The sequence below is a fragment of the Nerophis lumbriciformis genome, linkage group LG29 (assembly GCF_033978685.3).
Source record: "Nerophis lumbriciformis linkage group LG29, RoL_Nlum_v2.1, whole genome shotgun sequence".
Classification (NCBI taxonomy): Eukaryota; Metazoa; Chordata; class Actinopteri; order Syngnathiformes; family Syngnathidae; genus Nerophis; species Nerophis lumbriciformis.
Window position 1 is genome coordinate 9239274 of NC_084576.2, and position 25386 is coordinate 9264659.

General features: G+C 44.1%; 1 protein-coding gene across 1 annotated transcript in view; it reads left to right on the top strand.

Annotated features, from left to right (window-relative positions):
* The window catches only part of kiaa1109 (KIAA1109 ortholog), a 255509-nt gene that overhangs the window by 83341 nt on the left and 146782 nt on the right, over positions 1-25386 (top strand). The window contains exons 33-37 of the mRNA XM_061925065.1: positions 1726-1846; positions 1984-2133; positions 2313-2440; positions 23029-23231; positions 25111-25311. Coding sequence (XP_061781049.1) covers positions 1726-1846; positions 1984-2133; positions 2313-2440; positions 23029-23231; positions 25111-25311 — 803 coding nt within the window. The remainder of the gene's footprint in view (positions 1-1725; positions 1847-1983; positions 2134-2312; positions 2441-23028; positions 23232-25110; positions 25312-25386) is intronic.

The window sequence follows — 25386 nt, forward strand, 5'->3', positions numbered from 1 at the left end:
CATGGGCAATTTTTTGGGTGAAAATGTTTTTCGAAATCTGAAATATACAAACCCTGTTTCCATATGAGTTGGGAAATTGTGTTAGATGTAAATATAAACGGAATACAATGATTTACAAATAATTTTCAACCCATATTCAGTTGTATATGCTACAAAGACAACATATTTGATGTTCAAACTGATAAACATTTTTTTTTTTTGCAAATGATCATTAACTTTAGAATTTGATGCCAGCAACACGTGACAAAGAAGTTGGGAAAGGTGGCAATAAATACTGATAAAGTTGAGGAATGCTCATCAAACACTTATTTGGAACATCCCACAGGTGAACAGGCACATTGGGAACAGGTGGGTGCCATGATTGGGTAAAAAAGTAGAAATGCTCAGTCATTCACAGATAAGGATGGGGCAAGGGTCACCACTTTGTCAACAAATGCGTGAGCAAATTGTTGAACAGTTTAAGAAAAAAACCTTCTCAACCAGCTATTGCAAGGAATTTAGGGATTTCACCATCTTCGGTCCGTAATATCAAAGGGTTCAGAGAATCTGGAGAAATCACTGCACGTAAGCAGCTAAGCCCGTGACCTTCGATCCCTCAGGCTGTACTGCATCAACAAGCGACATCAGTGTGTAAAGGATATCACCACATGGGCTCAGGAACACTTCAGAAACCCACTGTCAGTAACTACAGTTGGTCGCTACATCTGAAAGTGCAAGTTAAAACTCTCCTATGCAAGGCGAAAACCGTTTATCAACAACACCCAGAAATGCTGTCGGCTTCGCTGGGCCTGTGCTCATCTAAGATGGACCGATACAAAGTGGAAAAGTGTTCTGTGGTCTGACGAGTCCACATTTCAAATTGTTTCTGGAAACTGTGGACGTCGTGTCCTCCGGACCAAAGAGGAAAAGAACCATCTGGATTGTTATAGGCGCAAAGTTGAAAAGCCAGCATCTGTGATGGTATGGGGGTGTATTAGTGCCCAAGACATGGGTAACTTCCACATCTGTGAAGGCGCCATTAGGCTGAAAGGTACATACAGGTTTTGGAGCAACATATGTTGCCATCCAAGCAACGTTACCAAGGACGCCCCTGCTTATTTCAGCAAGACAATGCCAAGCCACGTGTTACATCAACGTGGCTTCATAGTAAAAGAGTGCGGGTACTAGACTGGCCTGCCTGTAGTCCAGACCTGTCTCCCATTGAAAATGTGTGGCGCATTATGAAGCCTAAAATACCACAATGGAGACCCCCGGACTGTTGAACAACTTAAGCTGTACATCAAGCAAGAATGGGAAAGAATTCCACCTGAGAAGCTTAAAAAATGTGTCTCCTCAGTTCCCAGATGTTTACTGAGTGTTGTTAAAAGGAAAGGCCATGTAACACAGTGGTGAACATGCCCTTTCCCAACTACTTTGGCACGAGTTGCAGCCATGAAATTATAAGTTAATTATTATTTGCAAAAAAAAAAAAAAGTTTATGAGTTTGAACATCAAATATCTTGTCTTTGTAGTGCATTCAATTGAATATGGGTTGAAAATGATTTGAAAATCATTGTATTCAGTTTATATTTACATCTAACACAATTTCCCAACTCTTATGGAAACGGGGTTTGTACAAAAAGTGGGGCATACAAAAACTGAGGAACCACTGAAACAGATGTCTCATGTGGATCCATTATATATGTTCCTTTATTGCAGCTCATCTTTGTATTTGGTTGATTTCAGGTACATTGAGTCTATGGTCCACTTCGCCAGCATCTGCCATCCTGCAGCCATTTTAGATGACCTACATGGGAATGTTCTAAATGAGGCCTATCAGATCAGCAAGTCTACCGTCACTGAATCTGTAAGTACGACAAAAAACAAATAAATGTATTTTAAATTCATTTGAATCATGGCTCTGTCGTTCCCTGAATGTATAAAGTCAAGATAGCATTCACGCTAGTAATTGCAGTCCCATTGTTTTGAATCTGGACCACACAGAGCCAAGCAAGCAAACAAGAGAACCAGCTATCCAAGACAGAGGGCACGACCCAGGGCTGTCTCAATATCTCCAACGGCCAGACAGACCTGTCCATCAAACCGGATAATGTGAAAATCAAGGGGCTCCAAGCCAATGTCTCCATCCCTAAGGTAAGGCTCATGACCCTGTATAATGAGAGGTCCAGTGTTTTGATCTGATCAAGGGAAACCGCAGAACATTTTTGTCATGGACTGTATCAATGAGTTTCTAACTCCTTTTTCATCTATTTTTGGCTGTTTAAAATTAATATTTATTGATATAAATTTTACAATGTTTTGTTTTGTTGCAGGTGAACCTTTGTCTCCTACAGGCCTCTATAGAGGAGGGTTCTCCATCCTGCTCCAGCAAATGTGTTACGCATGTATCCCTTGTGGCACTGTGCTTTGACAGGATTGCCACCCAGTTCAGGATGAACAGGTAAGACCTTAACTATTGAGTATCAAGTATGTGTGTATCATTACTGAACCCTCTCCTCAGTATTTAGTAGGGATTTCCCGATACAACTTTTTCACTTCCGATACGATACCGATATTGTAGCCTTGAGATTGGCCGATACCGATATCAATACGATACGATATAGGCACGAATCATACATGTATTTATTCCTTATTTTGTTGTGTGGAATGTTAGAAAAGGCTTGATAAAGTGATGTTACTGTTATTGATGTTGTAGTGTTAAAACAGAAAACAATAGTCAGCAAGAGTAGATATAGGAAAAACTGACCCATTTATTATTAACCAATTGGTTACATACATTTTAACCTTCAACATAGGAGTATTACCTCAACAAATCCAATAAAAACAAAATGTTATATTTAAAGTGCAAAATAACCACTAATACCAACATAATTATACAATTGAATAGAATAAATTAAAAATAAATTAGAAGACCCTGAAAAATAACCTAAATAAATCCAATTTAAAAAAAAAAAAAACGTTTTAAAGTGCAAACAATTCAAGTTCACTTCAGTTATTTTTTTACTGTCAGCATATGTTGGAAACAACTGTGGACAGGGACAAAAACAACACAATATTGTCCACTGTCCAACTGCTCTAAGTTAAGAGTTCACAGCTCCAGTTTCACTGACTGACTGTGCCCAAAACAATGTAGTAGTTACTCTTAGTCTTCACTGAAGAATAGTGTAAACACAATAAACATGTCACTCTAATAACAAGAGCATAAAACAAATAATAATCAGTCAGTGCTGACTACCCTTACTACTCCTTCTCCACTTTCTGCAGTCTGAGCATAATGTGGAGATTTTCTTTTAAGAAGATAAGCATTTGTGGCGGCTAGGTATAATGTAGCGAGGTTCGAGGTGCTCCATTAAACGTTTAAACCCGACAATACTCACCACCGACAGGGGCTGGTCATCAAGCACAATAAACTGGGCTATCTTTTCTGTTATGGCCATTGCCTTTTTGCTGTCCCGTGGTAGTTTGTCACGTCTTGCAAAGCTTTCGGCCAGCGTGGGTTGCTGAAGCGAGCCAGAGGTTTGTTGCTTCGCCTTGCTGCTCTCGCGAAAATCCTCATGTTCTTTTTGTAGTGATTTTTCAAATGTGCGATGAGGTTGCTTGTATTGAACCTTCCCGGTTCTGTCCCTCCACGGGACACTTGCGCCTGACAAATGTTGCATTTAGCGGCAACGTCTTTGTCCGAGTTTAGGTTAAAATACTTCCACACAGCCGACATCACTACACTTTGCTGCAAGCACACGCGTTGTCGTTGTTGTGGTCACGTGGGCTGTGCATGCTGGATCAGAGACGCTATTCTTCCGTGGCAGGCACCAACGTTAATTAAGGGGCATTGCCGCCACCTACTGTGTTGGAGTGTGATCAAACCAGAGTCACCTATTATAGACGTGCTGCAGCGGTAAATGGACAGCTTATATCGGAGCACTTATATCGGAGTTTTTAGATTCAGTCCGATAAAATCCGATATTCACTTTTTTGGCTAATATCGGACTGATTTCCGATATCAATATCGGATCGGGACATCCCTAGTATTTAGGTTACAGTCAAGAAACCTGAGCAGATCAATGTTTTTGGCTGTAGTCCGTGTCAGGATTTCTCTCGCTTATGCGCCTGAAATAAATTATGCAACTAGTACAAATAAAAATGTGGCACACATGTAAGTACGGATTTCAACCCATTCAATCACATTTTTAGCTATTAAAATCTATTCAAAGTAGATCAAACAAGAATTTAGGTGAAAAAAAACAACATTTTCAGCACATCAGAGAACAGCTGTATCAACCCTCTGCGCACCTTTTTTTCATAGTTTGGCCGGGGGTGCGATTTATACTCCGGAACGACTTATGTGTGAAATTATTAACACATTACCAGTGTTGGGACTAACGCGTTACTGTAACGCCGTTAGTTTCGGCAGTAACTAGTAATCTAACGCGTTATTTTTTATATTCAGTAACTCAGTTACCGTTACTACATGATGCGTTACTGCGTTATTTTTTATGTAGTATCGGCTAGAAACAGAAGATCTGCGGTGCAGTGTCGTCCTTCTGAATCTCTTGTGTCACAAGCGGAGGCGCGCTCTGTGCGTGTGTCTGCGTGTGTGTTGCGCTATACAACGTAAACCGTTGGCCAACCAAAAAGTAACCACAGAACACTATACGGTATAGTGATCTGTGGTTACTTTTTGGTTGGCCAAGCGGACGTGATGACAGGCTGTCCTCACTCAGGTCCGCACGGACCTGTAGGGGGCGTACCTTAAGTCCGGCTGGAAATCGAGAGAAATTCGGGAGAATGGTTGTCCCGGGGAGAGGCACTGAAATTCGGGAGGGTTGGCAAGTATGAGATATTCTCACTTCTTTTCTTTTGTTGAGCACAAAGAAAAGAACATTTTGGTTAAATGTAAGTTGTGTCTTGGATCAAAGATCCCGTCTACTGCCCAAAACAACAATTCAAATCTGCCTGGTTCGGCTTTGTGTATGTCACGTGTGCCTTCCTTAGGTGAAACCAGGTTTACAGCTATGTTGTTATTAAGGCTGCAGCTAACGATTATTTTTCTATCGATTAATCTATAGATTATTTTTTCGATTAATCAATTAATCTATAGATTATTTTTTCGATTAATCTATAGATTATTTTTCCTTCTACCGATTATTTTTTTTATTTAAAATGAAGATGAAAAAATGAATGTAGGCCAGTTTTTTCAAAAGGCATGACTTTTATTTACAAAAAAAAAAAGTATGGCCACTCAGTCAACATTGACAACAACATGACAAAATATTCTGTAACAATGTAAACATTTAAAACTTTTAACATTTAACAAAATTAAAAGTAGCTTATTTGCTTTTTAATGTGCAAATATAAAAGTAAACATCCAGTGCAAATCTTAATATTCTGCAATAGTATAAGCATTTCAAAAGTAAAAGTATTGCTTATTTTGCTTTAAAATGTGCAAAAATAAAGATAAACATCCAATACAAAAAAGTGCAAAACGAAATATTCTGTAACAGTGTAAACATTTCAACAAAAGTAAAAGTATTGCTTATTTTGCTTAATAACACAACAATGATAGTATGATTAAAGTGAAAGTTAATTGTTCGTTTGTACATAGTATATGTAACTGTTAATGTTGTAAAAGGTATTTGCACAACTAATTAACGTTAGCGTTAAAAAGGAGCGCGTCTTTGTAAACACTGAACAGGCACGCCAAACGCGCCTCTCAGAGCGAAACAGTGTTTTAGTTTATGAATTTACAACGCAGATACAAATGACACATTCATGTTTTTGTGTAATGATGACAACGTATACTCACGCGGACGATTGACTAGTTGATGGTGATGGCAAGAACGCTGTCGGGTGTTTTCTTTTCAAATGTTCGTTCATAGCCGTTGTGCTGCTATGATAGGCCATTTCCGCTCGACACAGTGTGCATACAACAACTGTCAAGTGTTTTGCTTTTTTCACTGTGCTTATCCCACACTTGAAGGGATGTACCAATGCTGAATGTGGCTTCTAGATTTCACTCAAAAGACCAGACCGTAGTTACATTTTCCTTTTATTTTCCTTTAGTTTGCAACAGTTTTTCCAACGAAGAAACAGCTTCTTTTTTCTTCTTTAGTCTTTTTAGCAGTCTTTAGCAGTGTTAGTAGACTTTAGTAGACTTTAGTTTCTTTAGCTGTCTTTAGTAGCCTTTAGTAGCCTTTAGCTTCTTTAGTAGCCTTTAGCTTCTTTAGTAGGTGAAAAACCTTTAAGGACAAAACACCACAAGATTAACATGCTGTAAAAAATCAATCAATGATCAATCCCATAATTTACAATTATTAATTAGGCTATCAAACTCTTAACAATTAAACAAGTGCAAGAAAATGGACACATCTTTTCCCTTTAAGTTAAAACAGATTTTAAATCAATTGTCTCAACATAAATGCACCAAGATACATATAAAATACATTTAAACCCAGAAACACAATAGATAAATGCAGCAGAAAACCCAATATGCAAATGTATAAATACCTAGCCAATTAACCACCTATTTAGATACATATTTAAAATCCATATTCAATATAAATATATTATTAATTTAGCAGTGAAACACTCAATCTTAAACGCTGTCTACTGGTAGAAAAATGCCCCTTTTTCTATGCCCTCACCAGCAGCCAATGATCCAACACAGTTAAATCCAACACTTTAAGTTGAGCGACTTCACCCTCCTGATGAAGCAAACTGCTCCAACATTTATCAAACTAAGCAAATAATATCAACACTTCCTTACTAAACAACAGTTACACAAAACACCGTGTGTATTTAGCCTCCAGACTAAGCACGCTACATACACACAACTCCCCCGCACCCCCCATCTCACCAGCGCAACAGGTGCGCCACACCCACAAAGAGAAATAAAGTGCAATCTTACCGGCTGTCCGTTCAGCTTTTGGTTTTGGTACACTTTTGGCACAACTCTGGGTTATCTGTAATGAACTAAACCTTTTTCCACTCTGCGCTGGCGTCTTTTGTACTCCTTGATTTGACACAACTGTCTAATTACCGGGCTCGCGCACCAGCAGATGAGACGGGAGTGCGCCGCGTTATGCCTGCGCGTGAACGTAAACTGATCGGCTCTGATCATATAAGCCGACTGGCCGAAATAATGCCGAATTATACACATTTCCTGGGGTTGCCGAGGTGAATAGGGATGCGGATGTGCTCTAAGATAAAATATAATTTTATTAAGTGGGGTTTGGCTGGTTGCTAAGCAGCCACGGTTGCGAGCTCACGCGTCAGCTGACGAGACAGCTGTTCGCCGCTACAACATTATTAGGCCGTTTATTGAAATACTCCCACACTTTTGACGACTTTTGGCGTGCTTTTTTCCCCTCGCTCGCACCGCTCGCATCGTCTGCTTTGCGCTCCGCCATGACGGTAGTGTGACGTAAATATGCGACGCGTCGATGCACAAAAACGGCGTCGACGTATTTACGTAACCGATGACGTCGACTACGTCGACGCGTCGTTTCAGCCTTAGTTGTTATTATGCTGTTTGTTACTTATGTATGTTATGTTGCAGCTATTTAAAATAGTTGTGTCAATTTGTTCTGGCCTGAAATAAATTGGCCCTTTGAAACATATCTTTGTCTTTGTGTGTTGTATGTAGACCACATTGCTTAGCAGAGTTCAGTGATGCAAATGCATGTCCAGTTGATAAACAGATTGTATTATTCTCCAGTGTAATAACAGTACTGAAATGAAGGCTAAAAGGGCATTAATGGGAGCTTTTAAAAAAACAAAGAAGAAAAAAAGTAACTAAATAGTTACTTTTCACAGTAACGCATTACTTTTTGGTGTAAGTAACTGAGTTACTTTTGAAATAAAGTAACTAACTAGTTACTGGTTTTCAGTAGCTAACCCAACACTGCACATTACCGAAAATATCAAATAATATTATTTATCTCATTCCCGTAAGAGACGAGGCGAATGTCAGCAATCGTCACACACACGTCAGCAATCGTCACACACACGTCAACCAATAAAAATTTGGCGGGGTCGGGTCATGGCAGAAGTGCATTGTGGGTCAAGGGATGCTACCTGCTACTACGTCCGTAGCTATAAAAATGGATCATTTCAACATTGGCGGTAACTTATAAAAACTGAGAAGGGCTGAACAAAATTGGCACTGAAAAGGAAATCATATACTGCAGATTACAAGCTGGACGTAGTGAAATATGCAGCAGAAAACGGCAAGCGGAAGCGGCGCATACCTTTGGAGTTGGCAGAGTTGTTTAGTAGCGACACAGAGGGAGAAGATTTCATGGGATTTAGTTATTAGGAGTGACAGATTGTTTGGTAAACGTATAGCATGTTCTATATGTTATAGTTATTTGAATGACTCCATCCATCCATCCATCTTCTTCCGCTTATCCGAGGTCGGGTCGCGGGGGCAGCAGCCTAAGCAGGGAAGCCCAGACTTCCCTCTCCCCAGCCACTTCATCCAGCTCCTCCCGGGGGACCCCGAGGTGTTCCCAGGCCAGCCGGGAGACATAGTCTTCCCAACGTGTCCTGGGTCTTCCCCGCGGCCTCCTACCGGTCGGACGTGCCCTAAACACCTCCCTAGGGAGGCGTTCGGGTGGCATCCTGACCAGATGCCCGAACCACCTCATCTGGCTCCTCTCGATGTGGAGGAGCAGCGGCTTTACTTTGAGCTCCTCCCGGATGGCAGAGCTTCTCACCCTATCTCTAAGGGAGAGCCTCGCCACCCGGCGGAGGAAACTCATTTCGGCCGCTTGTACCCGTGATCTTGTCCTTTCGGTCATGACCCAAAGCTCATGACCATAGGTGAGGATGGGAACGTAGATCGACTGGTAAATTGAGAGCTTTGCCTTCCGGCTCAGCTCCTTCTTCACCACAACGGATCGATACAGCGTCCGCATTACTGAAGACGCCGCACCGATCCGCCTGTCGATCTCACGATCCACTCTTCCCTCACTCGTGAACAAGACTCCGAGGTACTTGAACTCCTCCACTTGGGGCAAGATCTCCTCCCCAACCCGGAGATGGCACTCCACCCTTGGACTCGGACTTGGAGGTGCTGATTCTCATCCCAGTCGCTTCACACTCAGCTGCGAACCGATCCAGTGAGAGCTGAAGATCCTGGCCAGATGAAGCCATCAGGACCACATCATCTGCAAACAGCAGAGACCTAATCCTGCAGCCACCAAACCAGATCCCCTCAACGCCTTGACTGCGCCTAGAAATTCTGTCCATAAAAGTTATGAACAGAATCTGTGACAAATGGCAGCCTTGGCGGAGTCCAACCCTCACTGGAAACGTGTCCGACTTACTACCGGCAATGCGGACCAAGCTCTGGCACTGATCATACAGGGAGCGGACTGCCACAATCAGACAGTCCGATACCCCGTACTCTCTGAGCACTTCCCACAGGACTTCCCGAGGGACACGGTCGAATGCCTTCTCCAAGTCCACAAAACACATGTAGACTGGTTGGGCAAACTCCCATGCACCCTCAAGGACCCTGCGGAGAGTATAGAGCTGGTCCACAGTTCCACGACCAGGACGAAAACCACACTGTTCCTCCTGAATCCGAGGTTCGACTATCCGGCGTAGCCTCCTCTCCAGTACACCTGAATAGACCTTACCGGGAAGGCTGAGGAGTGTGATCCCACGATAGTTAGAACACACCCTCCGGTTCCCCTTCTTAAAGAGAGGAACCACCACCCCGGTCTGCCAATCCAGTGGCACCGCCCCCGATGTCCACGCGATGCTGCAGAGTCTTGTCAACCAAGACAGCCCCACAGCATCCAGAGCCTTAAGGAACTCCGGGGGGATCTCATCCACCTATCAACACCGTGTATGGCGAGGATGGTGTTCTGCTGACCTCGACTGCCACCGAGGAGCTTTTTAACTACCTCAGCAACCTCAGCCCGGAAATAGGAGAACCCACCACAGACTCCCCAGGCACTGCTTCCTCATAGGAAGACGTGTTGGTGGGATTGAGGAGGTCTTCGAAGTATTCCCTCCACCGATCCACAACATCCGCAGTCGAGGTCAGCAGAACACCATCCTCGCCATACACGGTGTTGATAGTGCACTGCTTCCCCTTCCTGAGGCGGCGGATGGTGGTCCAGAATTGCTTCGAAGCCGTCCGGAAGTCGTTTTCCATGGCCTCACCGAACTCCTCCCATGTCCGAGTTTTTGCCTCTGCGACCGCTGAAGCCGCACACCGCTTGGCCTGTCGGTACTTGTCCGCTGCCTCAGGTGTCCTATGAGCCAAAAGAACCCGATAGGACTCCTTCTTCAGCTTGACGGCATCCCTCACCGCCGGTGTCCACCAACGGGTTCTAGGATTACCGCCACGACAAGCACCAACTACCTTGCGGCCACAGCTCCAATCAGCCGCCTCGACAATAGAGGCGCGGAACATGGTCCATTCGGACTCAATGTCCAGCACCTCCCTCGTGACATGTTCAAAGTTCTTCCGGAGGTGGGAATTGAAACTCTCTCTGACAGGAGACTCTGCCAGACGTTCCCAGCAAACCCTCACAATGCGTTTGGGCCTGCCAGGTCTGTCCGGCATCCTCCCCCACCATCGCAGCCAACTCACCACCAGGTGGTGATCGGTAGAAAGCTCCGCCCCTCTCTTCACCCGAGTGTCCAAAACATGAGGCCGCAAATCCGATGACACAACTACAAAGTCGATCATGGAACTGCGGCCTAGGGTGTCCTGGTGCCAAGTGCACATATGGACACCCTTATGTTTGAACATGGTGTTCGTTATGGACAATCTGTGATGGGCACAAAAGTCCAATAACATAACACCGCTCGGGTTCAGATCCGGGCAGCCATTCTTCCCAATCACGCCTCTCCAGGTTTCACTGTCGCTGCCAACATGAGCATTGAAGTCCCCCAGTAGAACGAGGAAATCACCCGGGGGAGCACTCTCAAGTACTCCCTCGAGTGAATCCAAAAAGGGTGGGTACTCTGAGCTGCGGTTTGGCGCGTAAGCGCAAACCACAGTCAGGACCCGTTCCCCCACCCGAAGGCGGAGGGAAGCTACCCTCTCGTCCACCGGGTTGAACTCCAACGTGCAGGCTCTGAGCCGGGGGGCAACAAGAATTGCCACCCCAGCCCGTCGCCTCTCACTGCCGGCAACGCCAGAGTGGAAGAGAGTCCAGCCTCTCTCGAGAGAACTGGTTCCAGAGCTTCTGTAGCCGAGGATCGGACCGCCAAGTGCCCTGCCCTCGGCTGCCGCCCAGCTCACATCGCACCCGACCTCTATGACCCCTGCTATGGGTGGTGAGCCATAGCAGGGGTCATAGTCATATTTGAATGACTCTTACCATAATATGTTACGTTAACATACCAGGCACGTTCTAAGTTGGTTATTTATGCCTCATATAACGTACACTTATTCAGCCTGTTGTTCACTATTCTTTATTTATTTTAAATTGCCTTTCAAATGTCTATTCTTGGTGTTGGATTTTATCAAATAAATTTCCCCAAAAATGCGACTTATATATATGTGCGACGTATATATGTTTTTTTCCTTCTTTATTATGCATTTTTGGCCGGTGCCACGTATACTCCGGAGCGATTTATAATTAGAAAAATACGGTACACAGTGTTGCCGCACTCGCGACATGCTAGTTTAGCTGCAATCAAAGCAATTAGCCAATCACTGCCGATTGTATTTCAACAACTAAAGATACATACAAAATAAATAAACCCACGTTTCCACTGTTTGATGTTTTGCTCACTTGCAGTATGTTGACAGTGTTTTAACATTTAGGGGACGCGCCCTGATGCAATAAGTAAACATACTCCTTTTGCAGTGATGAATAAATCTTTGAATGGCGCCACTGTTTTGTTATGCTCAGATAGCGTCTGTGCTTACATGCTGCTTCTGACAAGATAGGAAGCATGGAAAGGAGAATGCAAAAATACCACTGAAGAAAAAGATAAAATCTATTGCTGGTCAGCAACTATAATTTATGTTTCCACTACTACTAATCAGACTAGCAATAGTATCTCAACATCTCCTGTATGAACTGCTGTCTCCTCTGCCTTGTGCATCTTCCACACAAAAATAGTATTTTTTTTTTCAGCTGTGGCTCAACGCCACATACAAATATCTGCATTTTTCAAATTACAATTTCATGTACTGCAACATTTGCTCTACCCTCAACAAAAGAGGAACATCACTTGCAGTTAAGAATGTTTTGTTTGTGTTAAAATCAGCACGTCTATTGATATTTTTTGGTACTAGTTGTTTTCATTTGAATTTTACTTATTTATTTAGGTGTTATTTATGTTGTTACAAAATGCTATTTTATACATATGTATACATTTTATACGTTGTTCAACATAGATAAATCAATCTGGTATTATAACCATACTATACAATACCACCACCAAAGGAATTCAATACAACATTTTTAGGAAAATAAGAATATGCTTAAAGGGGCTCAGCTTTGCAACTTGCTCTGTTACATTTTTCAACCAAAAAAAACACAAACACCACCAGCTAGTTTATGTGCCGTTATGGGTTTTAACAGAACAACATGTCGAAATGTTTTACCATTACTAATTATACTGAGTAAAAATTGGTCATCGGTCCGAGGAATTTGTTTGGCATTCACCCCTGTCTCGTGCACTCAAGGAGCGTGTGCACATACACAAAAGCGGTCCAAAAAAAAGCAACTAACAATTTGTAGTCATGTTGTTGTTATGATAGAATATCATAAGTTTCTGACTCAGAGATAGAGATAGAAAACTTCTCAGTTATCAGAAAGGACAGGAACATAGTGGGGGTGTTTGTATGTATATTCACCAGGATATAAAATACATAACTCGCACTGATCTCAACCACAATGCCCTTGAATCTGTGTGGGCGGAAATCAAATTTTAAAACGCTAAGCCGGTACTGATAGGGACTGTATACAGACCCCCTAATCAGAGTGATTTCTATGGTGCTCTCGAGGTGTGCTTGGCTGGGGTAGACAACGTGGAGAAAATTATAACTGGAGAACACAGACATTCAACGCAGAGATGCGCCTGTCTTCAGATCCTACAGCAAGCTTTGTAATCTGCACGGTCTTTCCCAGCTAATAACACTACCCACAAGGGTGTGTGATTCCACCCAATCAACCATAGATCTCATTCTCACATCAGACCGGCTTAAAATAAAAAATAGTGGGGTCATGATCTGTGGTCTTAGCGACCACTATCTAACCTTCTGCACCCACAAAATAGCTAAACCCAAAGCCAACGGCCACATAACAGCTCAATCCAGATCCCTTAAAACACACTCCAGTGAAAATGTTGCCTTAAATTAGGTGGTGGGACTGGTCCCTTGTGCTCACGAGCAACCTGGTCGATGATGCTTGGGATCGCTTCAAAACAGCGTTCCTAGCGATACTAAATGATATGGTTCCCGTGAGAACAGTCAGGATCAAAGCCCGTTCTGAACCATGGATGAATCCAGACCTATTAGCTGCCATAAAAGATAGAGACAGAAAATACTCAGAATACCAAAAGTGTAAAACCGAAGTAGATAAACAACCCAATAATAACCTCAAATCACTCCTTTCAACACTCAAAAAGCAATGCAATAAATTAAGAAATAAGTCAACCAACCTGACTAAATCCTTAAAAAAAATTACATTAACGACAAAATAGAGGAAAACACAAATAAGCCACGTAAGCTCTGGAAAATCCTCAACAACCAGCTTCCTGGCTGCAGCCAGAAACTTAAAACCAGACTCACCAACATCAACATCAAGGAGGGTGACTCCCTCATTACAGACAAAATGGAGGTAGTAAGCAGACTTAACACCTTTTTCACCAGCATAGCCACAACTCTAGTCAACAAGCTGTCCCACCACTCTGGTCGCTTTGGTGTAGAACACATTAAAACCTTGTACAGAAAGCTAGGAGTATCCAATCAATCAATCAATCAATTCCTTTTATTGTCATTGTTATAATAACACTTAAGTCATACATGTCAACGAGATTTTGTTTGAGCTTTGTCCAGCGGCATAGAAACTGCATTGATGTGCAGGTTGACAATAGTTTACATTTTAGCATTGTCAGGAAGATCGCGATAAGAGGGACGTGGGGGTGGGAACAGTCAGATGTCTGATGGGTGTTACGTTAATGTTGCAACAATGCAATGTCCAGAGCACAATTATTGAGGTGGTGAAGAGTGAGGTAATAAGATGGTCCGGGGCAGCAAAGGGGCAGGCTGTTCATTTAGCAGTCTCACAGCCTGGGTATACAGACTGTGAGACATTCTGGTGGTCCTGGCGCAATTCGATCTATACCTCCTTCCAGAGGGTAGCAGGTTGAAGAGGCCATGTGCTGGGTGGTATCTGTCCTTCAGGATGTTGTGTACTCGCTTTAGGCAGCGAGTTGTGTACATGGTACTCATCTCTGGGAGTATCGTCCTTGTAATTTTTCGCCGCCGCTTTAACCACTCGCTGGAGGGCCTGTTGGTTCGCTTTAGTGCAGCTAGCAATCCACACTAAAAAGCCGTAAGTGAGGACACTGCTGATGGCACAGTTCCATCCATCCAACAACGATTTCAAATTTGAAATGGTCTCAGCTGACGAGGTGCTTAAAAAATTGAGCGCGCTCCACCCAAACAAGGCCACCGGCCTTGACAATATCCCCTCCAGATTCCTCAGGGACTCGCCTCCACCATTGCCCCAATCATCACACACGTATTAAACCTCTCAATTACACAAGGCCAAGTACCAAAAGATTTCAAGATAGCAAGAGTAACTCCCCTCTTTAAAAAAGGAAGCAAATTAGAACCTGGCAACTACCGACCTGTTTCTATTCTCAGTTCCATTTCGAAAGTAATGGAAAAAATAGTTTATGAACAGGTCGATAGTTACCTTGCCACTAATAAACCCATGTAAAAATTCCAATCCGGCTTCAGAACTAACCACTCCACTGACACATGCCTTCTCTATCTGACCGACCACATCAAACATGAGGTGGACGCGGGCAAGTACTGTGGCATGGTCATGCTGGACCTTCAGTAGGCCTTTGACACCGTTAACCACGCTATACTGTTGGATAAGCTCAGAGCAATCGGATTTAATAAAACCTCATCGAGCTGGATGCAATCTTACTTGGAGGGGAGGAAACAGGTGGTAGAGGTGAATGGCACCATGTGCCCCCCCTCTCAGTAAGCTGTGGAGTCCCCCAAGGCAGTATATTAGGGCCTTTACTGTTCCTAGTATACATAAACAGCATGCGACTGTGAATTGTTCCTGTTTGCGGATGACTCGGCCCTGCTGGTATCCGACAAGGACAAGTCACAGGTGGAGAAAATCCTCAGTGCTTAACTCTGTAGACTTTGCACCTGGCTCGCTGACAACAAGCTATCCATACACTTGGGTAAAACGGAATCCATCCTATTTGGGGTCCCACATCAACCTTAAGAAAGTCAGTGACTTCACTATAAAAGTGGGTGACATTGTTATCACCAGGAAAGATGAGGTCACCTACCTAGGTTCCATTCTAGAGGCTAATCTTTCCTGTGATAAAACGGCAACCAATGTAATCAAAAAGGTCAACCAACGAACAAGATTTCTCTACAGAATCTCCTCTCTGGTCAACAAAAGCCCCATGAAGATTCTAACGGGAACTCTCATTCAACCCTTTTTTACGCATGCACCTCCTGGTACCCCGGCACCTCCGAAACCCTCAAATCTAGACTCCAAACATCCCAGAACAAGCTAGACAGATTACTTCTAGACCTCCACCCCAGATCACACCTCACTCCTACCCACTTCTCCAAAGTGGGCTGGCTCAGGGTGGAGGACAGAGTAAAACAACTTGCACTGAGCCTAGTCCATAAAATCCGCTACACCTCCTTGATACCGAAGTACATGTCAAACTACTTCCTTAACGTAAATGACCGCCATAACCACAACACCAGGGGGAGCTCCACTAACCACGTTAAACCCAGATTCCGATCTAACAAAAGTCTTAACTCATTCTCCTTCTATGCCACATCAATATGGAATGCACTCCCAACAGGTATAAAAGAAAGGGCATCTCTATCCTCCTTCAAAACCGCACTAAAAGAACACCTCCAGGCAACTTCAACCCTAAACTAACACCCTCCCCCATCCACATCCCACCTCCCCGAATTATAAATAATCAAATGTAAATAATCAAATGTAGATACTTATTTTTATGCTTTCTGATCTCTCTCTCTATGTCCACTACTTGCTGTACATATCCTTCCAAGTCTGTCCTACACTGTTCCAATGTCCATTTCTCTGATGATGCAATTCTTGATGAGTAAAGTGTTGACATCAACCAAACCTTACCCCCCCCCCCCCCCCCCCCCCCCTCTACATCCCACACCCCGGATTGTAAATAATGTAAATAACTCAATGAATATACTCTGATGATTATCTTGTATGATGATAGTATATATCTGTATCATGAATCAATTTAAGTGGACCCCGACTTAAACAAGTTGAAAAACGTATTCGGGTGTAACCATTTAGTGGTCAATTGTACGGAATATATACTGTACTGTGCAATCTACTAATACAAGTCTCAATCAATCAATCAAAAACATTCAATGGTAGCTAATGTTAGCTATCCAGATCGCTGTCATTAGCTAGCAACACACAAAGCTAATACGCAGGTACAAGTTGCGTACGAGCGTAGTTATGTCAATACATGCTGAAAGCCGAAAGTGGGTGGGATATATTGCTTAAAATACTTTAGAAAGTTAGCGCCCTATAGGCATGCATGTAAAGGTTGCAAACAGCCCCTTTTAGTGAAGACCATCCATCCATCCGCTTGTCCCTCTCTGAGGGGCTAGAGCCTAGTGTTTGGAAAATTACTATGAAAAAAATTTAATTAATTACAGTTACTTTTGGCAAAGTAACAAGTAACTGAATTATCCATCCATCCATCTTCTTCCGCTTATCCGAGGTCGGGTCGCGGGGGCAGCAGCCTAAGCAGGGAAGCCCAGACTTCCCTCTCCCCAGCCACTTCGTCCAGCTCTTCCCGGGGGATCCCGAGGCGTTCCCAGGCCAGCCGGGAGACATAGTCTTCCCAACGTGTCCTGGGTCTTCCCCGTGGCCTCCTACCGGTCGGACGTGCCCTAAACACCTCCCGAGGGAGGCGATCGGGTGGCATCCTGACCAGATGCCCGAACCACCTCATCTGGCTCCTCTCGATGTGGAGGAGCAGCGGCTTTACTTTGAGTTCCCCCCGGATGACAGAGCTTCTCACCCTATCTCTAAGGGAGAGCCCTGCCACCCGGCGGAGGAAACTCATTTCGGCCGCTTGTACCCGTGATCTTGTCCTTTCGGTCATAACCCAAAGCTCATGACCATTGGTGAAAATGGGAACGTAGATTGACCGGTAAATTGAGAGCTTTGCCTTCCGGCTCAGCTCCTTCTTCACCACAACGGATGGATACAGCGTCCGCATTACTGAAGACGCCGCACCGATCCGCCTGTTGATCTCATGATCCACTCTTCCCTCACTCGTGAACAAGACTCCGAGGTACTTGAACTCCTCCACTTGGGGCAGGGTCTCCTCCCCAACCCGGAGATGGCACTCCACCCTTTTCCGGGCGAGAACCATGGACTCGGACTTGGAGGTGCTGATTCTCATCCCAGTCGCTTCACACTCGGCTGCGAACCGATCCAGCGAGAGCTGAAGATCCTGGCCAGATGAAGCCATCAGGACCACATCATCTGCAAAAAGCAGAGACCTAATCCTGCAGCCACCAAACCGGATCCCCTCAACGCCTTGACTGTGCCTAGAAATTTTGTCCATAAAAGTTATGAACAGAATCGGTGACAAAGGGCAGCCTTGGCGGAGTCCAACCCTCACTGGAAACGTGTCCGACTTACTGCCGGCAATGCGGACCAAGCTCTGACACTGATCATACAGGGAGCGGACCGCCAAAATCAGACAGTCCGATACCCCATACTCTCCTAGCACTCCCCACAGGACTTCCCGAGGGGCACGGTCGAATGCCTTCTCCAAGTCCACAAAGCACATGTAGACTGGTTGGGCAAACTCCCATGCACCCTCAAGGACCCTGCCAAGAGTATAGAGCTGGTCCACAGTTCCACGACCAGGACGAAAACCACACTGTTCCTCCTGAATCCGAGGTCCGACTATCCGCCGTAGCCTCCTCTCCAGTACACCTGAATAGACCTTACCGGGAAGGCTGAGGAGTGTGATCCCACGATAGTTAGAACACACCCTCCGGTTCCCCTTCTTAAAGAGAGGAACCACCACCCCGGTCTGCCAATCCAGAGGTACCGCCCCTGATGTCCACGCCATGCTGCAGAGTCTTGTCAACCAAGACAGCCCCACAGCATCCAGAGCCTTAAGGAACTCCGGGCGGATCTCATCCACCCCCGGGGCCTTGCCACCGAGGAGCTTTTTAACTACCTCAGCAACCTCAGCCCCAGAAATAGGAGAGCCCACCACATATTCCCCAGGCACTGCTTCCTCATAGGAAGACGTGTTGGTGGGATTGAGGAGGTCTTCGAAGTATTCTCTCCACCGATCCACAACATCCGCAGTCGAGGTCAGCAGAACACCATCCTCACCATACACGGTGTTGATAGTGCACTGCTTCCCCTTCCTGAGGCGGCGGATGGTGGTCCAGAATCGCTTCGAAGTCGTTTTCCATGGCTTCCCCGAACTCCTCCCATGTCCGAGTTTTTGCCTCCGCAACCGCTGAAGCCGCACACCGCTTGGCCTGTCGGTACCTGTCCACTGCCTCAGGAGTCCTATGAGCCAAAAGAACCCGATAGGACTCCTTCTTCAGCTTGACGGCATCCCTCACCGCCGGTGTCCACCAACGGGTTCTAGGATTACCGCCACGACAGGCGCCAACTACATTGCGGCCACAGCTCCAATCACCTGCCTCGACAATAGATGCTCGGAACATGGTCCACTCGGACTCAATGTCCAGCACCTCCCTCGTGGCATGTTCAAAGTTCTTCCGGAGGTGGGAATTGAAACTCTCTCTGACAGGAGACTCTGCCAGACGTTCCCAGCAAACCCTCACAATGCGTTTGGGCCTGCCAGGTCTGTCCGGCATCCTCCCCCACCATCGCAGCCAACTAACCACCAGGTGGTGATTGCTTGAAAGCTCCGCCCCTCTCTTCACCCGAGTGTCCAAAACATGATGCCGCAAATCCGATGACACAACTACAAAGTCGATCATGGAACTGCGGCCTAGGGTGTCCTGGTGCCAAGTGCACATATGGACACCCTTATGTTTGAAAATGGTGTTCATTATGGACAATCTGTGACGGGCACAAAAGTCCAATAACAAAACACCACTCGGGTTCAGATCCGGGCGGCCATTCTTCCCAATCACGCCTCTCCAGGTTGCACTGTCGCTGCCAACATGAGCATTGAAGTCCTCCAGTAGAACGAGGGAATCACTCGGGGGAGCACTCTCAAGTACTCACTCGAGCGAATCCAAAAAGGGTGGGTACTCTGAGCTGCCGTTTGGCGCGTAAGCGCAAACCACAGTCAGGACCCGTCCCCCCACCCGAAGGCGGAGAGAAGCTACCCTCTCGTCCACCGGGTTGAACTCCAACGTGCAGGCTCTGAGCCGGGGGGGGGGCAACAAGAATTTCCACCCCAGCCCGTCGCCTCTCATTGCCGGCAACGCCAGAGTGGAAGAGAGTCCAGCCCCTATCGAGAGAACTGGTTCCAGAGCCCTTGCTGTCTGTCGAAGTGAGTCCGACTATATCTAGCCGGAACTTCTCGACCTCGCGCACTAGCTCAGGCTCCTTCCCCCCCAGCGAGATGACGTTTCACGTCCCAAGAGCTAGCTTCTGTAGCCGAGGATCGGACCGCCAAGTGCCCCGCCTTCGGCTTCCGCCCAGCTCGCACTGCACCCGACCTCTATGGCCCCTGCTATGGGTGGTGAGCCCATTGGAGGGGGGACCCACGTTGCCTCTTCGGGCTGTGCCCGGCCGGGCCCCATGGGGACAGGCCTGGCCACCAGGCGCTCGCCATCGTGCCCCGCCTCCGGGCCTGGCTCCAGAGGGGGGCCCCGGTGACCTGCGTCCGGGCGAGGGAAATCTGGGTCCTTTATTTTTGTTCTTCATGGAGGTCTTCGAGCTGCTCTTTGTCTGATCCCTCACCAAGGACCAGTTTGTCTTGGGAGACCCTACCAGGGGGCATAAAGCCCCCGGACAACATAGCTCCTAGGATCATTGGGACACGCAAACTCCTCTACCACGGTAAGGTGGCAGCTCAGAGAGGAGCTGAGTAACTGAATTAATAATGGCTTTACTCTTTAATAAATGTAATTAATTACTACGGGAAGTAATTATTGCTTTACTTTAAACAAACAAAAAACTTCAAATATCCGGCATATGCAATTGAAACGTTTCATGAGACCAGCGTGTGTGTATGTGCATTTAAAAGGTGGTGCCTTTTGATAAATGACGTGTGAGATTAGCGCCCAGAGAGAGTAGCATTAACTCAGCTGTGTTTGTTAGCTCAGACTCGCATTTTTTGGGGCAGTTAGGGCAACTCTGTTGAATCTTTTCGCTCGATTGTGTCAGTGCTAGTTAATAGAGAAATTGAATGTGCTTCAATGGCTATATTTTCCTTTTTCACAAACTGTGTACTGTTAAGATTGCATGCTTGTCCCTTTAATCATTGATATTTGGTCTTCATTATTCCCGAGAAGTAATAGTGTGTACGTGTGCTTGTACTTACATGTGTGGAGTGTGTTGTTTACTGTGTGATGTTTCTTCCGTCTATTTGATATCAAGTTAATTTTAGTGTGGTGGTAGTGTTTGCTTTTATTAGTAAAACATATATTTCCTGCATTGAACTTGCTGTGCTTTTGACGCTGTTTTGTTGACATACAACCACATCAAAAGTAACGAGTGACGTTACTTCAAACATCTAGCTAACGGCATTGTAATGTGCATAAAAGTAAATAGATTACATGTCACTAGTAATGCAGTTATTCGGTACACTTGTGGGGACCCACTGAATTTTCCTAGGACCCACTAAATTACCACCCATGGGTTCCGGGGACTCACTACATAGGGCTTGAAAGGGCACGCGATTTCGCAATGCATTGTGGGTGCCTGGTAAACATTTTTTGTGGACTTATGTTTTGTTTACATGGCTGTACTGTACCCAGAGTCGTGTATAAAGAGAGTTTGGCCAACTAAACAACAGGCGCCATGATTGTTCTCAAGGACGTGTGCGGTTGTGCCCGAATGCATGCAATTGCTGTCGTTTTGACATTAATTTTTCTGACAAAATTAACCAAAATAATATGTCTGTATATATTTCTAAACATACTCCAGCTCATAAACTTGCAATAAGACATGCTTTTATTTCATCAAAGTATAATTTTGCATCCGAGACCACTAACAGTTATTGTATATGACAAACTAAGCTAAGATAGCAGTTAGCTTTTACAATGGAGCATGTATCATTCCTCTACTGCTAAAACTTACTGATCAAGCGTCTTATTTACTCTCATCCAGTAGAAAATATACGTACATTTTCACATCTACAGTAACCATCAATGTCTCCCCTTGACGTTGACAACAAGATCGTCCACGTACACCTTGTGCCTGTGTGTGAAGTACATGTTTCAATGCATGAAAATGGCTACTTTGCATTTAATTCGCTTAAAGAATTCAATCAATGTCAATCAATGTTTATTTATATAGCCCTAAATCACAAGTGCCTCAAATATAATTGTCCTTCTGAACCAGAGGTCGGCAACCCAAAACGTTGAAAGAGCCAAATTTGTACCAAAAATACAAAAAACAAATCTGTCTGGAGCCGCAAAAAATGAATAGCCGTATATAAGTCTTATTAAGAAGGCATCACATGACGCAAGTGTCTATATTAGCGATAATAGCCTACTATCAAAATGACTGTCGCAGAAATGTTGAAATTTGATATTTATTCTACACATTTTTACAACATTAAAAACCATTAGTAAATCAGAGACTACTTAGAAGGTGAGATAACTCCTGGAAATTACTGGCTTTTAATGGCCAAAGGTATAGATGTGTGTGTGTACAACAGGCTAACAGCAGGCTGTCTTCTTTTAATAGATTTATTACAATCTTTGGCAAGCTAGGTAATGTTTGTTGTGGTCTGGAACAACATGTCACATACACAAATGCAGCCAATATTACATACAGATAATGTGTCATGACACATGCAAAACAAAATTATATACAACGAGGATAAAAGTCTGGGATATTAAATGAGGTCAAATATACCTACAAATGAGGCATAATGATGCAATATGTACATCATTATGTACATATTTGCCTAAATAGCATGTTAGCATTGATTAGCCTGATTAGCACTCCAACAAGTCAATAACATCAACAAAGCACACCTTTGTGTATTCACGCACCGCATAAAAAGTTTGTTGGACAAATTGAGACAAAGGAGTGGAAGATTTTACATGTAAACAAACTGTGGTGAGTTCAAGAACCGCCGAAATTAGTAGGACAAAACGATGTTCACCAAATGCTCTCATCAGTGAAGCATACACACAAACACATTTAACAGTGGACTTTCTAACAATTGGGAAGGTTTGTGTCATGTTTGTCCTCAAACAAAAAAATACTAAAACAAAAGAAAAAAAAAAATCTCATCTTTTCCAATTTTCAAACCTTTTTTAAAAATGCTCCAGGGAGACATTAGGGGGGCACTAAAAAGCTGCATGCGGCGCCAGAGCTGCAGGTTGCTGACCGCCGTTCTGAACTATCCAGTGTCAAGCAAGACGAATAGATATGCGGCGTTAATCCTGTCAGTGAAAATAAGTTGTCACAGCTGCCATTTTCACTGCAAAATACATACAAACATGATGAGCATGTTACACACACAAGATAAGCAAAATGTACTTTTGTCACATGATACTGTACTTGACGTACATTGTGTTGAAAATCATTCATCTACGTGTATGGTCAAGCAAGGAAACAAAACAATCATGTTCTGTATTTTCAGAGGTATAGTAGAAGAAACCCCAAACACAACTGATCATGGCAGACCCTCTGTTATGTTAGAGAAGTACGCCTCTGCCACTAAGATGCAGCCTCAATCATCTGGCTCATTACGTTCCAATGCTGGCATTGAGAAGGGCAAAGAAATAGCTGCTCGGCTCAACATCCACCGTATACACAGCCAATTGAGAGGCCTTGACTCCACAGGTTGGTTCTGTCTTTTATGGGCCATTCCAGCAAATTGGTACCATTTGTGCCCCAGGAAATACATACAAAATGTTTTGAGAGAGTTACAACATGCAAAAGGCACCAATACTGTGAAATGTTCATAATATTAAGTGTTCATAGTATATAATCTGTGCCTACACTCTCTGTGCTCTGTGCTTTGTACACTAAATGTTTAAAAAAAAAAAGTTTAATCTGTTTGTTTCTTCTTCTGTATCACTTGTTATACAAACCCCGTTTCCATTTGAGTTGGGAAATTGTGTTAGATGTAAATATAAACGGAATACAATGATTTGCAAATCATTTTCAACCCATATTCAGTTGAATATGCTACAAAGACAACATATTTGATGTTCAAACTGCTAAACATTTTTGTTTTTGCAAATAATCATTAACTTTAGAATTTGATGCCAGCAACACGTGACAAAGAAGTTGGGAAAGGTGGCAATAAATACTGATAACGTTGAAGAATGCTCATCAAACACTTATTTGGAACATCCCACAGGTGTGCAGGCTAATTGGGAACAGGTGGGTGCCATGATTGGGTATAAAAACAGCTTCCCAAAAAATGGGTATAAAAACAGCTTCCCAAAAAATGCTCAGTCTTTCACAAGAAAGGATGGGGCGAGGTACACCCCTTTGTCCACAACTGCGTGAGCAAATAGTCAAACAGTTTAAGAACAACGTTTCTCAAAGTGCAATTGCAAGAAATTTAGGGATTTCAACATCTACGGTCCATAATATCTTCAAAAGGTTCAGAGAATCTGGAGAAATCAATCCACGTAAGCGGCATGGCCGGAAACCAACATTGAATGACCGTGACCTTTGATATCAAAAACCGACATCAATCTCTAAAGGATATCACCACATGGGCTCTGGAACACTTCAGAAAACCACTGTCACTAAATACAGTTTGTCGCTACATCTACTATGCAAAGCGAAAGCCATTTATCAACAACATCCAGAAACGCCGCCGGCTTCTCTGGGCCCGAGATCATCTAAGATGGACTCATGCAAAGTGGAAAGTGTTCTGTGGTCTGACGAGTCCACATTTCAAATTGTTTTTGGAAATATTCGACATCGTGTCATCCGGACTAAAGGGGAAGCGAACCATCCAGACTGTTATCGACGCAAAGTTCAAAAGCCAGCATCTGTGATGGTATGAGGGTGCATTAGTGCCCAAGGCATGGGTAACTTACACATCTGTGAAGGCACCATTAATGCTGAAAGGTACATACAGGTTTTGGAACAACATATGCTGCCATCTAAGCGCCGTCTTTTTCATGGACGCCCCTGCTTATTTCAGCAAGACAATGCCAAGCCACATTCAGCACGTGTTACAACAGCATGGCTTCGTAAAAAAAAGAGTGCGGGTACTTTCCTGGCTCCCCTGCAGTCCAGACCTGTCTCCCATCGAAAATGTGTGGCGCATTATGAAGCGTAAAATACGACAGCGGAGACCCCGGACTGTTGAACGACTGAAGCTCTACATAAAACAAGAATGGGAAAGAATTCCACTTTCAAAGCTTCAACAATTAGTTTCCTCAGTTCCCAATCGTATATTGAGTGTTGTTAAAAGAAAAGGTGATGTAACACAGTGGTGAACATGCCCTTTCCCAACTACTTTGGCACGTGTCGCAGCCATGAAATTCTAAGTTAATTATTATTTGCAAAAAAAAAAAAAAAGTTTATGAGTTTGAACATCACATATCTTGTCTTTGTAGTGCATTCAATTGAATATGGGTTGAAAAGGATTTGCAAATAATTTTATTTTGTTTATATTTGCATCTAACACAATTTCCCAACTCATATGGAAACGTGGTTTGTACATCTTGGATTCATTATTCTTTTCTTCCCATAGACATTGGCACTTGTGCCATTACAGCTATACCAACTGAGAAGTCCAAAGTGTTGTTTGGCCTGGAAGAAATTGAGGATTTTTCAATAGTTGATGAAACAGACATCCATGCTAGCTCAGGTGACCTTGGCCGTTCCACCGCATCTCTTGAGAAATGGGGCTGGATCATGTTTGAATGTGGCATTGAGAATCTAACAGTGAAAGGTAAGCAGACTCTCCGACTAGGACGTTTTTGTATTCTTTCTTTTTCTATGTGAAACTTATTTATTAATACTTTGT